The following is a 19,974-nucleotide window of genomic DNA, read 5'->3' as shown; positions in this document are numbered from 1 at the left end:
TATGCTACCACCCTGCTCCTCCCTCTATGAGCTCGGGTGGCCTCCCTCCTCTCACAGTATTTATTGTCCCACTCTGCTTCCCTTCCTGCCCAAAACACACACATTGAAAGTGCCTCATCTGAAGAAAAAAAAAAGTTTGGTTTTTCACTGGACCGGCTTGTGTTAATTAAGGAAATCGCAGGTTTGTTCTACTCCCATTCTCCTCTCTGAACCTGCTTTGGGTTCTTGGCAGGCGAATACAGAGTCAGTGTTGTGTTCAAAGTTTTTAATTCAGGCAATGGCAGGGCAGCTATGGGGAAGAGAAGGGAAGAGAGGATCCGAGTTCCTCCTCGACTGTAGTCCTGAGATGCCATGGGCTCTCAGACCTGTTGCCCGCTGAGGAGGGGACTACTTTCTCCACTAAGTCCTGGATGGAAGGAAGGGGGCAGTCTCAGCCAGTGAACGGTACATTGAGGCAGCCAGGACTGTGGGAGAGCTGAGCCCTGTTTCACCCTCCTAGAGTGACAAGAAGAGAAACAGTGATGAGCAGGGATGGAAGTTGCTCTGGCCCACCCACATGGCATTTTCTTGTGTACTCATCCCAAAGAAAGGGAGCTGTCACCCATTTTCAAGATGTCTGACCACTATAAAGTTCCACGTAGGTCTTGAGGCCATTTCTTTTCATTCTGCCTCACCTACATGAGAACAATTCTCCTGTCTCTAATGCCTGAATGTTCAGAGCCCACAGTCCTCTGGGAAATCTTACTCTACCCAGCCTTTTCCTTGTTTTATTTCTCCCTCAAAATATTTCCCCTTTGATAGGGAAGATATCTGTAGGGGGAAGGGGGAGGAGGGATGGTAGATCCTAATATAAGAACACATTTGTATAGTACTTTATGTCATAAAGTGCTTTATATACTTTCTCACCTGATCCTCACAATGGCCCCATGAAGAAGGTAATACAAGTTGTTAATTTTAGGGCAGCTAGTTTGGCTCAGTGGATAGAACACCAGCCTGACATCAGGAAGACCTGAGTTCAAATGCAGCCCCAGTAACTTGCTAGCTGTGTGACCTTGGGCAAGGCACTTAATCCTGTTTGCCTCTATTTAAAAAAAGATGTTAATTCTCATTTTTGAATGAGAATTCCGAACTGGAAGGAACCTTAGAGTTCAGTTAGTTTAGAGGCTCTTAAACTTAATTTAAAAATATATTTTGGAAGCTATTTGGCAATAAGAGATTTTTTTTTTGTAGACTTCTGTATTTTGTGCATTCTGAAAAGGAGGTGTCACCAATTCCAGGACACACAAAATGTGAAGAGCCCTTGAAGGAAGGGAAGTGACTTATGCCCAAGGACATATGACTAATAAGTGGCAGGTCCAGGATATAAATGCTTGCTACAACATCATGCTTCCTAATATTGTAGAAGGGGAAAATAGACTCTGTGTGCCCAGGGTCACACAGCTCCCAAGTGGCAAGCCTGGAAACATTGGGTCTTCTAACCCCAAGTGCAGAGCCCCTTAAACAATGGCAGGAAGGGTGGGTGGATCCGGATACCTGCTTCTTGGTTCCAAACCTCTCTGGAGGCCAGAGTGAGTGGGGAAGAGCAGACGCTAGAGCAGAGAGGCCAATAGGTGGAAAGGGAAACATCTTACCTGTACACTAGAGTCGCCAGAGCTATTGCCACGATAGCTAGCATAATGCCTACCAGCAGGGGAGCCTTCTGGGTACCTGCCTCCTGTCCTGTGAACACAGCCCCGGTGTCCTTACTGTTAATACTGCTCTCTCCTTGAAAGCTACCAACCACCGCCACCACCATCTCCATGCCCTTCCCTCAAATACCTACTTGGAACTATGAGCTGAGTGCTGGCCAGAACTATACTGTTGGTATCAGCCAGAGATACATTTAGGCAATAGACCCCTGCACCTCCCTCCAGAACTTGGTGTAGCACTAGCTGACAGTCTGGACTGGATACTACAGGCTGGCACACTTTCTGGGCAGGGAGCTGGCACCCTGGGGATGAGATCTCTGTGCAAACTTCCTCGGGCAGCCTAAATTTGCAGATGGAGGAAGGGGTGGGAGAGAAGGGAGTCAGTTTATTCCAGGGAACTGGAGAGAAACAGCAAAGAGAAGTCGGTGCTATTTGCCAGGACTGGTGAGTCTTTTGGAACGAAATATTTCCAAGAGTTGGTATTCCCTTCATGACCACTCACCCTCCTTGGCAGGACACAGTGAGCTCCACTGCATCTCCCTCACTGACGGGCACAGCCTGTAAGATTTCAGCACTCTCGATGCCCTCTATGGAGACAGACAGTTACATGGGAATTCTTAAGATTCACATTGGAAAGGCCTTTGGAGGCCATCTCCAACCTCCAAGGAAACTGAGGCTCACAGAGTCAGGCTACTCCCCCAACTCTATCTAGACTGGAGAGAAACTGCTGATTCCTCCAAATAAGGATCCATTGTCTGAATGTCCCCTCAATGCCAGAACTGGCTCCGAGCCCCAGAATTTTTGTGGAGATCTTGCCAACATGCCTTTCCCTCCTGAGGCTTTAAGAGACTTGGCTCCCTCCTGTCCCATCCCAACCCCCCTGAATGAAGCAGACAGGACTCACGGACAATGTCAAGGGTGAGAGCAAAGGAGCCAAATCGATACAGGATGCAGTCCAGGGGGGTCTGGCGCTTCACCAGTGCTAGGACAGCTGTGCCAGTGGAGGGGAGGGCTGAAGCGCCTTTAAGATACGTATTGTAGGGGGAAAAGGTTATGGGGAGAAATGGGTAGGAAGAGTTCTAGGGCTTTTTTAGGCAGACCAGCTCAACCGAATACATGAACTAGTTGAAGAGGATGGATATTTGAGACAATTGGGGTGTGATATCCAGGGCTGGGGGATTCCTACATATTTAGTACAAATCAATGGCATACTCGCAAAAGGCACACTTCCTGCAGATTATAGTCTTCCACCTATCCCTCCCTTCTCCATTTTAATTCTAAGGACAAGCTGTTACTTCTCTTAGCAGGGATAGGGCAAGGACCCAGGCTTCCTGATTCCCAACTATACCTACCTGTTATTCCAGGGAGATTGGTGGCTTCTGGTCTTAGAGAAGGGCCAGTGGACACCTCTGAGGTGCCCTCTGCAGGAACAGCCGGGCGGGTGCCTGGGTTTATCACAACTGTATCAGGCATATCCAGAGACTCCGAAGTCTGGCCTGCTCCTGTTGTGTTCTCTATTACGTCTACAATTGAAATCACCTCGTCTGGGTTATCCAATGGTGCTGCACTTGGCACTCTCCCAGCTGTGGTGCCTGTAAACGCTACAGTTGGTACCTCTTTAACTGTGGTCCCAGGGACCTCTGTAGCTGGTGCTTCCCGAGCAGTGGTGCCAGGGGCCACTACAGTGGGCACCTCTGTGGCTGTGTAAGTAGAGGCCACTGCAGTGGGCACCTCTGTGGCTGTAGTAGTAGAGGCCACTGCAGTGGGCACCTCTGTGGCTGTGGTAGTAGAGGCCACTGCAGTGGGCACCTCTGTGGCTGTGGTAGTAGAGGCCACTGCAGTTGGCACCTCTCCAGCTGGGGTACTAGGGGCTTCTGAAATTCTCCCTCCAGGTGTGGTGCCCAAGGGTTGGGTACTTGGGAGATCAGTGCCTGGGGCAGGAGAAGTCCCACAGGATGGTAGGGGGATGGCAGCCTCCAAAACCACCTGGGCAATGACTGGGCCAGGCACCAGGTAAGTGTGAGTGACAGTGGGTACCCGAGAGATGAGCGTCCCACTCCCATCTCCAAAATTCCAAGTGTAGGATAAGTCAGCCTGGGACAGATAGCTGCTGGGATCATGGAGCTGCAGGTTGAAGATCAAGGGCTGGTTCCTCAAAAAGCGTCTCTCTGCCCCATCCAGGGCCTGAAGCTGTGACACGCTCACAGAGAATGGAACCTGGTCTGGAAGTGGGGTCAGAAGGGGTAAAATGCAGGGCCAAAGACTGGCTCCTCCCACTTACCCCCCACATTCTTGGGCCCTGGACAGCTGCAGTTATGGGAGACTCCATTTCCAAGCCTATTTCTTTTCCCCATCCACACTGATTTCACTAGTCCTACACCTCTGAATTTTCTTTTCTTTTCTTTTTTTTTAAACTCTTACCTTCCGTCTTGGAATCAATACTGTGTATTGGCTCCTAGGTGGAAGAGTGGTAAGGGTAGGCAATGGGGTCAAGTGACTTGCCCAGAGTCACACAGCTGGGACGTGTCTGAGGCCAGATTTGAACCTAGGATCTCCTGTCTCTAGGCCTGGCTCTCAATCCACTGAGCTACCCAGCTGCCCCCNAAACTCTTACCTTCCGTCTTGGAATCAATACTGTGTATTGGCTCCTAGGTGGAAGAGTGGTAAGGGTAGGCAATGGGGTCAAGTGACTTGCCCAGGGTCACACAGCTGGGACGTGTCTGAGGCCAGATTTGAACCTAGGATCTCCTGTCTCTAGGCCTGGCTCTCAATCCACTGAGCTACCCAGCTGCCCCCAACCTCTGAATTTTCTATGATCATACACATTCTCTGACTCAGACCCCACAACAGAATACTTCTCAAACTCATTTCTAGCCCCTTGGCTCTTGGACCCAATCCCTTCCCTTTCCAGACTTCTTGTCTATCATCTCCACATCCTTTATCCTTTGCTCCTACCAGTGAGGGCGAAGGCAGACGAGCCTCTGGCAATGGGCACATAGCTCCGAGGTCCTCGATGATGATAAACCGTCACCTCCATGATATGGGGACCTGTAGCTACCCCAAGTGTTTCAATGCTCAGTTTGGACACTGGGCCTCCCAAAACTTGCCAATATTGTCCTGCAATTGTAAGGTAAAAAGGAGGCTCAAGGACTGTCAGGGATATGGCCCAGAGAGAAAGCCAGAGGTACATATTGGAGTGTGATCAAAGGAGGGGGAATCCTAGGCTTGAAAGAGCAGAATAGGGTGCAAGGGAAGAGCGCCCAGGATTAAGATGATCCCAGAGGTAAAGAGAGTCCTTAGTGATAAGTGGAAAGATTTGAAATATACTGACAGGTTCAGAGAAGATAGTTTTTACCCCAAGTCTTCCAGACATAGACAAAGTTCCTATGAGGTCCAGCCTCAGATGGGCAGGGTTGTCCATCAGGGAAGACACAGGCAGCATCAGAACGTTGAGGGTAGACAGGTTGCCCATCCCATACCTGGCTCCCTGAAAGAAAAAATGGTCATATATGAACCCTAATGTCTTCTTTACCCCAACCCAGGGGTTATAAGCATTGTCTGAGTAAAGTGAAGCCAGAGGTTCAGTGAGGCAGCATTCCAGCCACAGGGGGCGTTTTATGAATTCAGTGAGAATCTTGGAGGAGTATATAGAGAGGCTATTGGGAGACATACCCAGGCACAAAGAGGGGTTCCTTACCATTGATAGTACCATTGCTGGCCCAGATAACATGCCCATCTGGCAAGACTCGCTGACTTGGGGGGAAGTGCAAGATGACAGAGAAGGAAACGTGGGCACCAGTCAGAGTCGGGGCATCATTACTGACCTCCAGGGTCACCTGGCCTCCTGGATATGGAAAGAGCATTAATTGGGGATCCCAACCCCGGCCTTTATCATTCCCACCTCTAATTGTGCTTCACTGTTCACCATTCTCCTAATTCCACCCCCACCCCACCTCTTTCTTACCTCTCCAGCAGTTGGGGTCCTGAATTCCAGCCTCCATCCACTCTGGATATAGCTTTGAGTCCCAGACATCAGCCTGGGATTGCTTCCTAACACCTATCCAGCCTGGTTTACTTGACCCTAAAAAGAAACACAAGAAACAATGTTGGTAGTGTGGTGGTAGTGGTAGTGGTAGGAGTAGCAACAGCAGTAGCAGCAGTAGTAGTAAGTGGTAGTAGTAGTAGTAGTAGTAGTAGTAGTAGTAGTAGTAGTAGTAGTAGTAGTAGTAGTAGTAGTAGTAGTGGTGGTAGTGGTAGTGGTGGTAGTGGTGGTAGTAGTAGTTGTAGTAGTAGTGATGGTGGTTTTATATGTATTATTTATATATGTATATTTTGTTTGTTTGATAGACCTACAACTCATATTTGAGTAAGAAACTACCAAATTAAATAATTAGCCCATGGTCACATAGCCTGTATGTGTAAAAAAACAAACAAACAAACAAACAAAAAAACAGGATCTGAACCCTTTTTCCAGATTCTAAGATCAGCCCCTGTCTCTACCACGCCTTAATCCTTTTAGGTGATGAAGCCATATCACAACAGGTTAAAAAGAACACCATGAGGGGTGGGGCACAGTATCTAGGAAGGTGATCCTCTAATTTAGGAAGGATGAGAAATCTCAGAAGATCTTAGAAAAGGGCATTGAGGGTGGCTACCTAGCACAGTGTATGGAGCACAAGCCTAGCATTAGGAGGCCCTGGGCTCAAACCTGAGCCTGGACACTTCCTAGCTATGTGATCCTAGGCAAGTCACTTAACCCCCCAGCTACCTAACCCTATACTGCTCTTCTGTCTTAGAACTGACACTAAGACAGAAGGTAAGGGTTTAAAAAAAAGAAAAGAAAAGAAAAAAGAAAAGAAAAGGGCCAGAAGCCAGAAAGAGAAGATAAGTAAGAGAATATATGCTCTAGGGAAGAAAGCTGAAGGAAAGGTAGTGTGCTTGGCTGGATAAATCCAATTTACTTCTGTCTTAAATCTTGATGGAGAACAAAGTCATAGGGCTGAAACAGCCCCAAATAGGTGAGCCCAGTCAGTGGTTTCTAACTCCTGCTCAGTGGAGATATTAAAAAGGCTCAAATATACCTTTTATAGACTAAATAAACATTCCATGGAGCTGGGTTTAAATCCTTCCTCTGATACTACCTTTGTGAGCTTAGACCTCACTTTCCCCATCTGAAAAAAATGAGGGGATTAGACTAGATTGACTCTGAGTTTCTTTCCAGCTCTAAAGCTACAACCCAATGAAATAATGTTGCATGAATTTATGTATCACTACATTTCAACTGTATACAGATGCTGTTACACATAAAATAATTGGAAAGTGTTACTGAATTCATAGTAGCTTTTTTCTTTTTTCTGCCAGTCAATGGATACTAATAGTACAACTGCTACCATATGAGGCAGTTGTGAAATGTTCTACATGTTTAAAAAAAAAAAAAAGAAAGAAAGAAGGAAAGAAATATATCAGGCCAAAAAAAAATGATCCCTAATAAATAAGCAGCCACTTCCTTCAAAAGAAAGATTTCAAACTACTAAAAACTATATTAAAGAATGCTTGGAGTCACTAATAATAAGAGAAATGCAAAACAAAACAACACAGGGGTGTCACATCACATCCAACAAATGGAAATAGGGGATGAAATATAGGATTAATCTTGTGTTGAAAGGCTGGTGAAAAGGTAAGCACTCTAAATGCATTGCTGGCAGAGTTCTGAATTAGGACAAATCTTTTGGAAAGTAATTAGGAATCATGTGAATAAAATGTCCCTCGCCCTCGTTCCAGAGATTCCACAACTAGGCATACTCACCACGGAGGTCACCGAGAAAAAAAAAGACCCCATATTCACCAAATATCTATAGCAGAATATTTTGTGGTAGTGAAGAGCTGAAACCAAGGATGGATCAATCAATTGGGGAATGATTAAGGAATGATAAAGGGTGGCACATAAATGGAATATTGGGGTATTTAAGAAATGGCCTACATGATGACACAGGGAAGAGTGGAAAGACATATGAATTAACACAAAATGAATTAGAGAAAATATAATGATTACAACAATGGAAATGGAAATGGAAAGAACAATCATAAATGAGTGTTTCAAAATTATGAAGATCAAGCGTGGCCCCAAAGAAAAAACAGAAGACATCTTTTCCTACTCCTTTGTAGAGAGCACAGATGTAGAATATTACACATGTATGTGTAAAATGTTTATGCAGACACATGTGTGTTTGTACATATCCATTGTGCTCATTTTTTCCTCCTTTTTTTTCTATGAAAAAATTCTTTGCTATAGGGAGGGCTCTCTGGAAAGGAGTTGAACACGGGAAAAGTTAGGTAATGAAAAAAGATATTAATAAAACATATATATTTTTAACCTTTAACTTCTGTCTTAGAATCAATATTGTATATTGGTTCCAAGGCAGAAGAGTAGTAAGGGCTAGCCAATGGAGGTTAAGTGACTTGCCCAGGGTCACACAGCTAGGAAGTGAACTTAGGACCTCCCATCTCTAGGCCTGGCTCTCAATCCACTGAGATACCCAGCTACCCCTAATAATATTATTTTTAAAAATCTATCCTTATATATAAAAAAAAAAAGATGGAGAACTACTGGGTAAGACCTTAGAGGAAATGGAGTCTCCTCAGTTTCCAAGATTTAGAGGGGCAACAGGGGCAGGAAATGGACCTGGGGACTTAATAAGTAGAGAGAAGGACCCTAGAATAAGCTTATTGAGTATCTCATTGTAAAGATAAAAGGAGTAATAAGATCTCCCCTTCTTTTTTCTCCTCCCTACTCTCTTTCCTTACTGCTGCCTCTGATATGCCAGGCCAACCCCCCCTTCCTAGTCACGAGGTTCCAATCCCCAGGCAGATCCTTTTCATGTGATTCTCAGCTGAGACCCCTATGCCTTCCTATCCCTGGCCCCAGAATAGCAGGCAAAGCCAACAGGCCCTAGTCCCACAACCAAAAGAATTAGAAGTTTCCTCTTTAACCATCTTTAGGTCCCAGACTCATCCTTCTTTTCCCAGAGAATTGCCGCCTTCCCATCTATGCCCTTAAAATGCCAGGTACCAGAAGAGAGAGGAACAATTGATCTACCAGCTTTCCTTCAAAAACCCCAATTTGATCTTTGGAGCCTTAAAACTTAAGCAACAAGCACTCCAAAATTCCCTTCTTTAAAAGATGCTTAAAGAGATGCTTCTGCTCAACTTTCCCACACAAGGAAAAGGATATCTAGTCTAAATGTTCAAGTCCTCCTGAATAGATAGAGGCAGGGAGGTAGAAGAGGCCTGGGGAAGTGGCTAGGGCAGCCAAGCCTAGAAGATACTCAGTCCCAACTCAAACTGCCCATCCCCACATCCATCCTTATTCTCAGACTCACCATCGGCAGCTATCATAGCCAGCAGGGCGCAGGTCATGGCCATCTTATAAAACCAGATCATCTGGCCTCCTCTCATTCTTTCTGCCAGTCCAAAAGCCATAGTCCAGAGGCTTGGTGCTAGCTAGCTACTATATAAGAAGGGGGTACCGCTCATTTGCATAGCCCTGCCTATCTTCTCCTCCCTTCAGATTCCCAAGAAAGAAAGGAAGGACTGAGGAGAAGTGGATGTGGCTGACAATGGCATGATATATTCAAGCAGACCGTAGAAAAGGTGGGTTCTCCTTCTCTCTATTCCTACTACCAATTACTGGTTGTAGGATCAAAACCTAGCTGAAACTCAACATCTCCTCTTACAATAAAACAGGAATGTAGGAAAATGCTTTGAAAGCTTTTCTTTTCCCTATCTCAAAATGCTAGGTGTCCTGAGCCCCACTAGGTTTTTAGATGCTTCTCCGAGCCCCACTGTCTCTCAAAAATACCTCAGCTCATTGTTAATTCAATGGTAGCCTGAATCCCTGGGCTGCACAGGAGTCAAGCAAGAATCAAAGAATTTCTGTCTATCTCTTCATCCCACCATTTCCTCCATCCCTACACAAATAGTTTAGCATGAGAGATTCAGCCTAAGAATCGGTGACATCAGATGAGGGACTTCACTTGAGGAAGACAAAGATGAACAAAAAGATGAAGACAAAGCCCATTCCTATGAAGACCAGGGGAGACAGACAGGAAGAGATTTAAAGACAAAGGTAAAGGGGCAGATGGGTGGCTCAGTGTATTGAGAGCCAAGTTCAGAGATGGGAAGTCCTGGGTTCAAATCTGACCTCAGATACTTCCTAGCTGTGTGACCCTGGGCAAGTCACTTAATCCCCAATTGCCTAGCCCTTACTGCTCTTCTGCCTTGGAACCAATACACTGTGTTGATTCTAAAATGGAAGGTGAGGGTTTAAAAAAAAAAAAAAAAGGCAAAGGTAGTGGATGGAAAGATCAATGGAGTTAGAGGGGATTTGGGACCCCTCCCCAGGTGAGAATGTTAGAGTTCTAGTTCTGTTATGGTAGAAATTGATCTTGATATTGATTATTGATCTTTAGGCCAGTTGATTTGTTCCCATACTTACTTGCTGCATGACCCTGGGCAAGCCACCTGCATTCTCGTCAGATTCTCCATCTGGAAAAAGGAGACAAACCCACTAGATAGAGTTGTTGAGGATTTCTAATGAAACAGTAAATGTAAAGTATTGTATCGACATCATCTACTATATTTACTCCATGTTTAATTTATTTAATTTTATCCTATTTATATTTACATTTACCCCAGGGCTGTTATGAGGATTACACAAAATCAAAGAGGAAAAGCTATTTTGTACATCTTGAGAGCTATAGAAATATCTGTCATGAAGCTATCACTAATAATAGAGTATTATTAGTCAAAAAACAGGCAATTATTTAGGGCTTGAAAGTCTGGGGTCAAGGGGGAATTTGAACTCAGGGAACTGAACCCTGACTACAATATAGGAAACTTTTAATCCACAGTGCTGTCTGCCTCCATTATTATAATAGAAACATAGTCATACACAGTGGTATGCTGCTAAATATTTAATAACCAGCTCCTTGAAAAAAGTCTGACTGCCACTTTTAAGTTTAACATGTATTATTACCATTTTCTCCATCACTTTCTTAAATTTGGACAATCAACAAAGTAATTAATTGAGCCCTCATTTGTAGCTTTTGCTGACCCTTGAAGTGTAAGTTCTCACACAGATAATTTAACAATTGATTCTCATAAGCTGGTTTGAGCCGGCTCCAGCACCCCCTTGGATATCTCCCAGATTTAGAGTCATAGTTTTCTCTGTTCAAGGTCATTTTCTTCTATTCAGGACTCCCTCTGAAGGAAGGGCAGTGAAAAAAAACAAAAACCAAAACAAGCCTGGACTAGGAGTCAGGAGGGGCCTGAGTTCGAATTCTTTCTCTAACTAGGCCTAACAATGCCTGGTCCTGTGGCACACGGTGGGTGCTTAGTACCTGCTCACTTAACCGGGCTTCAATATCCGCAGCTGTAAAACGGAGATAATAACTAACACAAAAGGCCTGACACAGTTGCTGTTGGGCTGGGATGAAACAAAGTATGTTTTATTGTGGTGGAGTTGGGCTTCTTGTAGTGTGCGAGTGAAAAACACTTCGGAAATCTTAAAGGACCATAGAAATAGCAGCTCTCATTCTACTCCTTGAATCAAGACTTGTGAAAGTAGGAAAGGTGGGCAGGGGGCGAGGGAGGCTCTGTGGACACAAGCTGCAAAGGGCAGGGGAGACGGATCCGAGAGAGGAACGCGGCCTAGGGGAAGGGAAGACGGGCTGCGGTGGGTGAATGGTCACTGGACGCTGACAGGAGTCATCCCCCCAAATAACCATTCCTCAGGTCTTTCAGGCAAGAAAAGTTGGCCTAGGTAAGGAATTGGCAGGCTGGAGGAAAGGGATAGGGCTTTCGAGCGTTTTATTGGAGCCTGTAGGACAAGACGGGGCTCTCAGCCCCACCCTCGTGATGACGCCGACCAATAAGACGCCCTGGGGGCGGAGCGAGTGAAACGCGGGAAGCTGGGGCGGGGCTTCTGGAGGAGGCCGGGCGCGGGAGGGGGGAGGCGGCAACATTGTTGCAAGTTGTAGAAACTGACTGACAAGGGGCTAAGGATACACCGCGTTCCATCCGGGCTCGGGCCACCGCGCCGGCCCCCCTGCCCTCCAACTCTGCCCCCAGAGCCGGGCTCCTCTTCTTCGGACTCCCAGCCGTTCCCAAGTTCCCAGTCCTGGGCCGTGGCGGCCCCGCTCCCCGGCTCTCCATGGATAATTTCCAAAAGGTGGAGAAGATTGGAGAGGGCACTTACGGGGTGGTGTACAAGGCGAAGAACAAGGTGACGGGAGAAGTGGTGGCCCTTAAGAAAATCCGTCTGGACACGTGAGTGGCCCCCTCCTGCCCTAGACCCTGCTACCTCGAGGCTTCCCGGAGTGTCCCCCACCCGAGATAAGGGTCGGCGGGACCGGAAGATGGAAGGGCCGGCTCTTCTGGAGTGGGGTTCTGGGTTGGAGAGACAGGGTAGCGTGGCTTTCTGGGGGGTGGTTTGGGAGGGGGTCTCCCAGCCCCACTAGAAGGGAGCTTAGAGGGTGGAAAGCCCCCTCCTAAAACTGCCCCTGACAATGCCCTTAACGTGTAGGGATTACTTGAGGGAGATGGGGGGAAATCTCCAGAATGGCCTGTGGGATCCAGTGCAGTTGGATTTTGTAGGGATGAAGGCGGGAGAGGGGTGGCAGAGAGACCCCAACTGGTAGGAAGCAGCTGCCAACAGGTCTTCCCCTTCTTACCCTACCTTAGAATTCTCTCTGCTCTTTCAAAAGAATGACAGTTGAACCTTCACTGGCCCAACTGGGGGAGGTTAGGATCACCCCCTCAAACCTCTTCCCTGTAGCCTGCCCTTGCCTCAGTTTCCCCCAGCATAAGAGGCAGATAGAGGCCTGACTTCCAGCACCTTATTGTACTCTGGTGGGAGGGAGGAAATGGTGGCCTTTATGTGTCCAAAAGCCACTCCCTGGCCTGTGAGCCCCACCCTGCATGGGCAGGAGTAGTTTGTAGGGTGGCATTCCCTCCTTAAGTCTCCTCCCTATCTTATTCTCAGAGATGCTTGGAAGGGCTTCTGTTAGCAATTGGGATCTAATTAGGGAGACTGGGCTTTGGGGAGTGACCTTCTTGCTAAACTCCCCTCTCTGCTCCCCCATCCTCTCCAAGTGAGACAGAGGGCGTCCCCAGTACTGCTATTCGAGAGATCTCTCTACTCAAGGAACTTAATCACCCCAACATTGTCAAGTAAGTATGGCTCCGAGAAGGCTCTGTCATGTTGATCTGTTCATCCCCAGAGAGTGGGCCTCTGATTCCCCCATCTCTTCTCCTAGTGACACAAACCTGTTTTCAGACCATCATTTGAATGATCCCTTTTCCTCCCTCCCTCCTTCCCTCCGGTCACCCTGACCTCTCCTCTGTAGGCTGCTGGATGTGATCCACACAGAAAACAAACTCTACCTGGTTTTTGAATTTCTGCATCAGGACCTGAAGAAGTTCATGGATGCATCTGCGCTAACAGGCATCCCTTTGCCCCTCATTAAGGTAACTTGCCTCTCTACTACTACCATCTGGCCTTTGCCTGGACCCTTTTTGATAATAACATCTATGTAATATCCATCCCTTTTTCCCTTGTGTTCTGAGCAGATAGGGGATTCTACCAACCATAGAGCATTTAAAACATAAAAGAGTTTTTACAAGTCACTCAGGTTCCTTCTCTTTCCCCATCTCCTTTGTGCCTTATTTTGTAGCTCATTAATCAGGGCTGGGCTGGGCAGGGCTGGGCTGGGCTGGGGAATCAAAAAAGTTGAAACTCCTCTGAGTCAGCAACTCCTTATTAACTAACCATTCAAGTAGATGGCAAGAGAGTTTGGGCTAAAGGAAGTAGGCCGGCTCATTTAGCCCAAAGTCCAGAGTTTACTTAAATACTACCCCCCATCTTCTGCCAGGAATTGCCTTCTTGGGAGGGCCAGTGGCCGCCTGCATGTGAAGGGCTGGACTGAGGGTTCCTCCTAGGAAGCTATTTTCAGCGCATCAGTCAAAACCCCTTTCATTGACTACACACTATAAATGAGGAAGGAGAGCCTCAAAGTCCTATCATGCTATCCCGTCTTCTTCCATTTACCTCTCTTGCCAGAGCTACCTGTTTCAGCTCCTCCAGGGTCTAGCCTTCTGCCACTCTCACAGAGTCCTCCATCGAGATCTCAAGCCCCAGAACCTCCTCATCAATGCTGAAGGCTCCATCAAGCTGGCCGACTTTGGACTAGCCAGGGCCTTTGGAGTACCTGTTCGCACCTACACTCATGAGGTGAGTCTCTTAGCTCCTGGTCCCCTCTAATGATCTTCTTTGGAGTCACTGATGTCTATGGTTCTCAGTTGCTCAATCAATAAGTGTTTACTTAGAATCTACTATTTCTTTGACACTCCACTGGGGATACAGACAAACAGGAGTTTGCGTTCAACCCAGGGAGACAACATGTACATAGAGAAATATCTAGAAAATAAATAAGAGGTAACTTTTTGAGGGGGAAGGACACTGGTGAGTGGGAGGATCAAGAAAGGCTTCTTGCAATTGTCACTTAAGCAGGATTTTGAAGGAAACAAAGGAGTTTAAGAGGTGGAGAGAAGTAGGAGGACATTCCCAGCATGGGGTAGAGGTATTGCAAAGATCACATGTCATCTGTTAAGAACAGCAAGAAGGCCAATACAAGAAATAATTATAATAAGATTAGAAATCTAAGTTGTAAAGGGCTTTAAAAGCAAAACAGGAGATGATATGTGATCCCAGAAGAGGTGAGGAGCTACTAGAGTTTAAGTGGGGGAAGGTGTCTTAGATGATCTCATCTGAGGGAAGAAAGCTCCCACAACTTTCAGGAATATCGATTATGCCAATTTTACAGTTGAGAAAACTGAGGCAAACCAGGGTTAAGTGACTTGCCTAGGGGTCATATAGCTAGTGTTTGAGGTCGGATCTGAACTCCTGACTGTGGGCCTAGCACTCTATCTTCTGTGCCACCAATTGCCTCTAAATTGAAATTGTTAGATTTGGCTTTAGGAAAATCACTTTGGCAGCTGTGTAGAGGATGGATTTGAATGGGGAAAAACTTGAGGCAGGAGACGAAGTAGGAGCCTATTACAGTAATCTTGGCAGAAGGTAATGAGGACCCAAACTAGAGTATGGTGGCTATGTAAGTGGAAAGATGGGAGAGATAGTATAGATTTAGAAGCGATAAGATTTGGCAATTGATTAAATATTCGGGATGAGGGAGAGTGAGAAATTAGGGATAACACTGAGGTTATTGAGTATGGGTTATTGGAAGGAACATGATTAGAGATAGTTTAGAAGGGGGTAAGTTTGGGGGTTTGGAAATTTCTTCCTCTATAAAATGGAAAATCTCATGGAAAATGGTGGCAAGCTATAAATGCTATATAAATGTCATCTCTGTATATTATGCTAGAGCCTATTATAATTGACAATAGTAATTATAATAATAATTAGAGGGAAAGAACCCCTGATATTCCAGGAAGATCTCAGAATTCAATCCCATTCACTGTGGAATCAGATTAACTAGACACAAAGCTGGGATAGTTGGATAGAAGCACAGAGGGGACACATAAAACAAATTGTGTGTCAAGGGTTAAGGTCCACAAGTTTGACTGATCTGGGATCAGGAAAGATTACCCGGGAGGGAGGGAGGGAAGGAAGGGAATCAGTGGGAAGAACAGGATGGGGAGAGGAAAGCCACCCTAAGAAGGATGGGAGTTTTTAGAGAATGGTGTCAAGACGCTTGGATTCCTACTATGTAAACATCCTCAACCTTTCCATTCAGGTGGTAACCCTGTGGTATCGAGCACCAGAAATCCTCTTGGGCTGTAAATACTACTCAACAGCTGTAGATATATGGAGCCTGGGTTGTATCTTTGCTGAGATGGTATGTTGTAGACCCTGACCTTCTAACCCTCACCAATCCCTCACCTTCTCACTCCCTCTGCCACACACACACATCCCCTTCTACCTCATGACTCTAGAACATCTAAGAAATGCCACACTGGTTCAGACCTATGCTCCATCAGCCCTCCATTAGTTTCTTTCAGCAAGGGAAGAATTGTGGAAGTGGGATGGGGGTGGGAGGGTTTGCTTCTCTTCCCTGATGGTGACTTCAAATGGTAGGATAGTTTCCTGCCCCTTAAAAGTCCTCATTTCTTTTAAATGAGCTCTGTCGCTCTGTCACCATTCATTTATAAATAAACCAATTTTTGTAGCTATTTGAGGTGATCCAAAAGTTTTTCTACCTGCTAGGGAAAGTTGTACTTCCCGGAATGAAGCTAAAATTTCCTCCCTCAACTTCCTAGGGTACCTCTCTTGGTTTTAATAGCATAGAATCCAGGGAGCTTTATATCATTTTTTTATTTTATAGACTTGGAGTATGTGCTCTCAACTTTTGACTTTTTGAACAGAATTAATATTTTTAGTCATATGGGAGCCCTTCCCCTCCAAACCCTTGATTCTTTTAGTTATCCTTCTGGCTCTTCTCCAGTTTCAATGATATCTCTCTTGAGGTGCATTAACCTGAACTGCACCCAGTATTCCAGGTACAGATGCACCATGATTTTGGACAAGGGTAGGATAATGTTTTCTCTTTTGTTATCAATACCTTCCCTGACAACTCCTAGCCTTTTGTAGGCCTTTTTTGGCCAAGGCAACTTACTGGCCCAGTGCTTTCCAATTGGCAACAAATATTTATTGGGAACTTATTCCCAGGTCCCTTTCCTGGATTGTAGGATCATAAAAGGGACCTTGAAGGTCATCTAGTTTACCCTCCCCCTCATTTTATAGATGAGGAAACTGAGCTAAGGGCTCAGAACCCATCATCTTAACAATATAATATGGGTTATTTGTCCCTTAATGCATTACCTTACACTTGCCCATATTCCTGTTTCAATCAATCAACAAGGATTTATTAAGCACCTACTGTGTGCCCAGCACTGTGCTAGGTGCTGTGGGGGATAACAGAAGAAGTGGAAGACACAGTCCCTGCCCTCTGTACTCCTATCTAGAAGTGGCTGCATCACAAGGAGGGGGGATGACTTCAATGCCCACCCCACACCCCGTGAGTGGCTTGGGATCCCCTTGCTGCACATCAGTGGCCCCCACTCACCCCCATCCCAACCCCCCCACCCCAGCCTAGGGGGATCTGAAAAGCCATGGTTGGGGGAGGGAAGGAGGAGGCATGGAGATAATAAAGGGGCTTTATTGTCTCAGGCTCAGTGTGACTGACCCCATGAAGGGCCCTGGGGGGAGTCATGGGGTCCCATTGACCTTTCACTGCCTGTGGGAACCTCTCCTCTGTGTGCAGGGAAGGTTCGCCTTTATCAATCCTGCCCCCCTCTTCTACTTTCCAGATTACTCGTAGGGCCCTATTCCCTGGAGACTCTGAAATTGACCAGCTGTTCCGGATTTTTCGGACACTGGGGACACCAGATGAGGTAGCTTGGCCAGGAGTGACCTCTATGCCTGATTATAAGCCCAGCTTCCCTAAATGGGCGAGACAAGATTTCAGTAAGGTGGTGCCTCCATTAGATGAAGATGGACGGAGCTTGCTATCGGTAAGCTAGGAAGAAGGGAAGAAAAATCAATCTCTTTCTCTATACCTCGTGGTCCTAGAATAGAGTCCCTGCTCCGGGAAACTATCTTTCACCTGGAGAGTCAGGAGTAGTTCAGGTTTCTTGGATGCAAAGATCTTATGATTCCCTAAGGAAGAAGCTTCTGTGCCTCCTCTTTCCCTGGTGGTTTCCCAGGAAAGTTTAGGTGGGGATAAGAATTTAAGTTGAGTGATAGGGTATGGTGAATTATGAAATATTCCATTTGGGTGGAAGATGGAGGTGGGTGGGATCTGTTCTTATAGTTTGTCCCTCAGGCCCTCCACATATCCACAGACATATCTCTTATAATAATTTCCTTTTCTTCCTCCAGCAAATGCTGCACTATGACCCTAACAAGCGTGTTTCAGCCAAGGCAGCTCTAACTCATCCCTTCTTCATGGATGTTACTAAGCCTGTACCCCACTTGCGACTCTGAGCCATGCTGTGCCCTTACCCCCCAATCCTATCCTCACCTTCTAGGGTAGACCAGCCCTGGCCTGGCTCTGGGCTGCTTGAACTTAGATAGGGGTCAGGGGAGAGCCACTTTTGGCTGCCCCTAACTCTCAGCTTACCTTCTCATCTTTTCCCACTCTACCCATTTTAGGGATAGGTGGGGATTGGGAGGGGTAGGAAATGAAAGGGAGATTCAGTATTCAGTGCACTTAAGCCAACCTCTGCCTTCCACTGCCCCCTTTTAGGGCATGAGCAGTGAGACAGACCCTGCAGCCTCAGCTCCTGATCTATGCTGAGGGGGATGGACAAGACAGGACCTCAGGGCTCCCTACTGTCTTATATACCACCCCCCTACCTAGGACTTCTGTCTGGTGATGATTGTCTCCTGAGTTTGGGAGTGACACATAGGATTTTCATCATACCCCTCCCATCCTCCTGCTGCTACTGTTTATATAGGACCTACTATAAGCAGAGGGCTAGGTGGGAAGCTTTGAAAAAACATTCCACAGGGCCCCTTTTAAATGTGTATTTTTGTTTTTTTTTGGTGTGTGTGTGTGTGTGTGTGTGTGTGTGTGTGTGTGTGCTTTTCTTGTGAAATTTTTAAAAAGAAAATGAGATAAAACCAGATTTTGTACCCAAACACACTCTTCTCCCTTCACAGGCTGAAAGAATGAAAACTTAGTCCAAGTAAGGGCCACCACAGAACTAAAATGGCCCTAATTTCCTTGTCTGCCACCCCTCTGCTTAGTTGGCAGAAACTGAACTTAGGGTGAAGGATAGGAACAAAGAGAGAAGAGAGGGAGAATTGTTCTTCATTCTGATCTATGACTACTCACTTCACCCGTGTGGAATTGGCCTCTAGTTTCTTTAAGTTAACTGTTGGGCCTCTCTGCCTCCTATCCTCCAATGAAGGAAACTCAAAACTGGGGCAGGAGTTAGGGTTAGAAGTCATTTTGAGAATGCCTGACACTTTTTAAGGGAAGGTTGTGCCTGGGCAATGGGGAATGAGAGAATATTTGTTTGAAAGAAGGAAGGACAATACTATTTATATTCCAGGTTGTAGTAGTTTTTTGTTTGTTTTTTTAATGGGGAGGAATTTTGCTGCCATGCGCACCTTTGGGGGTTTTGTAAGGGAAATCTTAAAAAAAAAAATATTTTTGTCTTCCTTTGAGTCTTGTGTGTCCTCCCTCACTCCCTATCCCCACAACCAATCCTTGTTAATGTTATTTGTAATTTAGTTTGTAATTCATTAAAACAAAGTTCCTAGTTTTATAGTTTGCTTCTTTTATCCTTGGTATTGAGGGGAATGGAGGGTGATGGGTGAGGTGGTCTGGGATCTTCCTCTAACAGACCTCACCAGGACTGAACCTTGGACATAAATGACTGAAGTCATGCAGGACCAAAGAGCTGAGCTGGAAGCTGGCGGGAGGAAGCCGGAACGGAGCACAATTCTTCCCGCCTTGCCACCCCCACCCCCCTTTGCTCTAAGTAGGGTCACACAGACTCTCGAGTTTGTCCCCCTCGGAGCTTAAATCTTACAGATCTGTATGTTCCTACCCTTCCAGTCCCAGGATAAACCCTCTCTCCACGTTAGGATTCAGGTTCAGAAGGCAGGGACCGAGCAAAGGAGGTCATGACCTTTGCCCCGAACCCCGGAAGTGAATATTCTCTCTCCCTTCTCCCGTCCAATCTAGGGAGGGGATCTTCCTAGGTAAGATATATTTAGGGTTGATCTGCAAATTTCCCACGGGAGGTTGGAACTGGGATCTACCCCAAACTTGGGGGTCGAAGGTTAACAGAAGCCTCCCTCTTTGCCCCGCCTCGTTTGCCAGTCAAACTCTTAAATTGTAACACGATTGGTCAGTACTCTGACATGATCCTCCCACACCCCCCCCATTGCTCACCTGATTAGATGTTTATGAGTCGAAAGGAGGCGGTGGAGGGGTTCGTTGGGTGTCGAGATTCCATTGGTTGCTACAGACATCCGTTAACAGTGCCCCACCCCCTTCCTCGGAAACTTCGCTCTTTAATGGCTGCTCATTTGCATGGAGCTTCGTTGTCTATTGGTTGCGTCCTTCGTCCGTTAGGGCTCCGTCTCGTATCCGTTGGCGACAATGCCGGAAGAACCCACCTCCCCAAAGACGATTGGCGAAGGTTTCAACGTAAGCCCCGCCTCCGGCGGCGGGTGGAGGAAGCTGCTATTGGTCTA

At 46.4% G+C, this 19,974-nt stretch overlaps 2 protein-coding genes across 5 annotated transcripts; one reads left to right on the top strand and one right to left on the bottom strand.

The window, feature by feature from the left end:
• Window positions 1-278: 278 nt before the first annotated feature.
• On the bottom strand, window positions 279-9,167 carry PMEL (premelanosome protein). Its single transcript, XM_044679226.1, has 12 exons — window positions 9,068-9,167; window positions 5,653-5,769; window positions 5,386-5,532; window positions 5,044-5,175; window positions 4,644-4,805; window positions 3,605-3,910; window positions 3,041-3,538; window positions 2,593-2,709; window positions 2,191-2,275; window positions 1,823-2,028; window positions 1,632-1,719; window positions 279-495 (listed from the first exon to the last, which is right to left on the bottom strand). Exons 1-12 carry the CDS (start codon window positions 9,165-9,167, stop codon window positions 360-362), a joined length of 2,094 nt encoding a protein of 697 aa, XP_044535161.1. The 3' UTR covers window positions 279-359.
• Window positions 9,168-11,898: 2,731 nt separating this feature from the next.
• On the top strand, window positions 11,899-18,273 carry CDK2 (cyclin dependent kinase 2). Of its 4 annotated transcripts, XM_044677882.1 has the most exons (7): window positions 11,899-12,014; window positions 12,840-12,917; window positions 13,094-13,214; window positions 13,807-13,977; window positions 15,500-15,601; window positions 17,073-17,276; window positions 17,644-18,273. In XM_044677882.1, the coding sequence occupies exons 1-7, from the start codon at window positions 11,899-11,901 to the stop codon at window positions 17,746-17,748; spliced, it is 897 nt and encodes a 298-aa protein (XP_044533817.1). In that variant the 3' UTR covers window positions 17,749-18,273. The 4 variants fall into 4 exon arrangements, with proteins under 4 accessions (XP_044533817.1, XP_044533820.1, XP_044533819.1 ...); XM_044677885.1 differs by lacking the exon at window positions 13,807-13,977; XM_044677884.1 differs by lacking the exon at window positions 15,500-15,601.
• Window positions 18,274-19,974: the final 1,701 nt, after the last annotated feature.

The sequence above is a fragment of the Gracilinanus agilis genome, chromosome 5, assembly GCF_016433145.1.
Source record: "Gracilinanus agilis isolate LMUSP501 chromosome 5, AgileGrace, whole genome shotgun sequence".
Classification (NCBI taxonomy): Eukaryota; Metazoa; Chordata; class Mammalia; order Didelphimorphia; family Didelphidae; genus Gracilinanus; species Gracilinanus agilis.
Note: the sequence above shows the minus strand (reverse complement) of the source record. Positions and strands in the feature narration are given on the sequence as shown.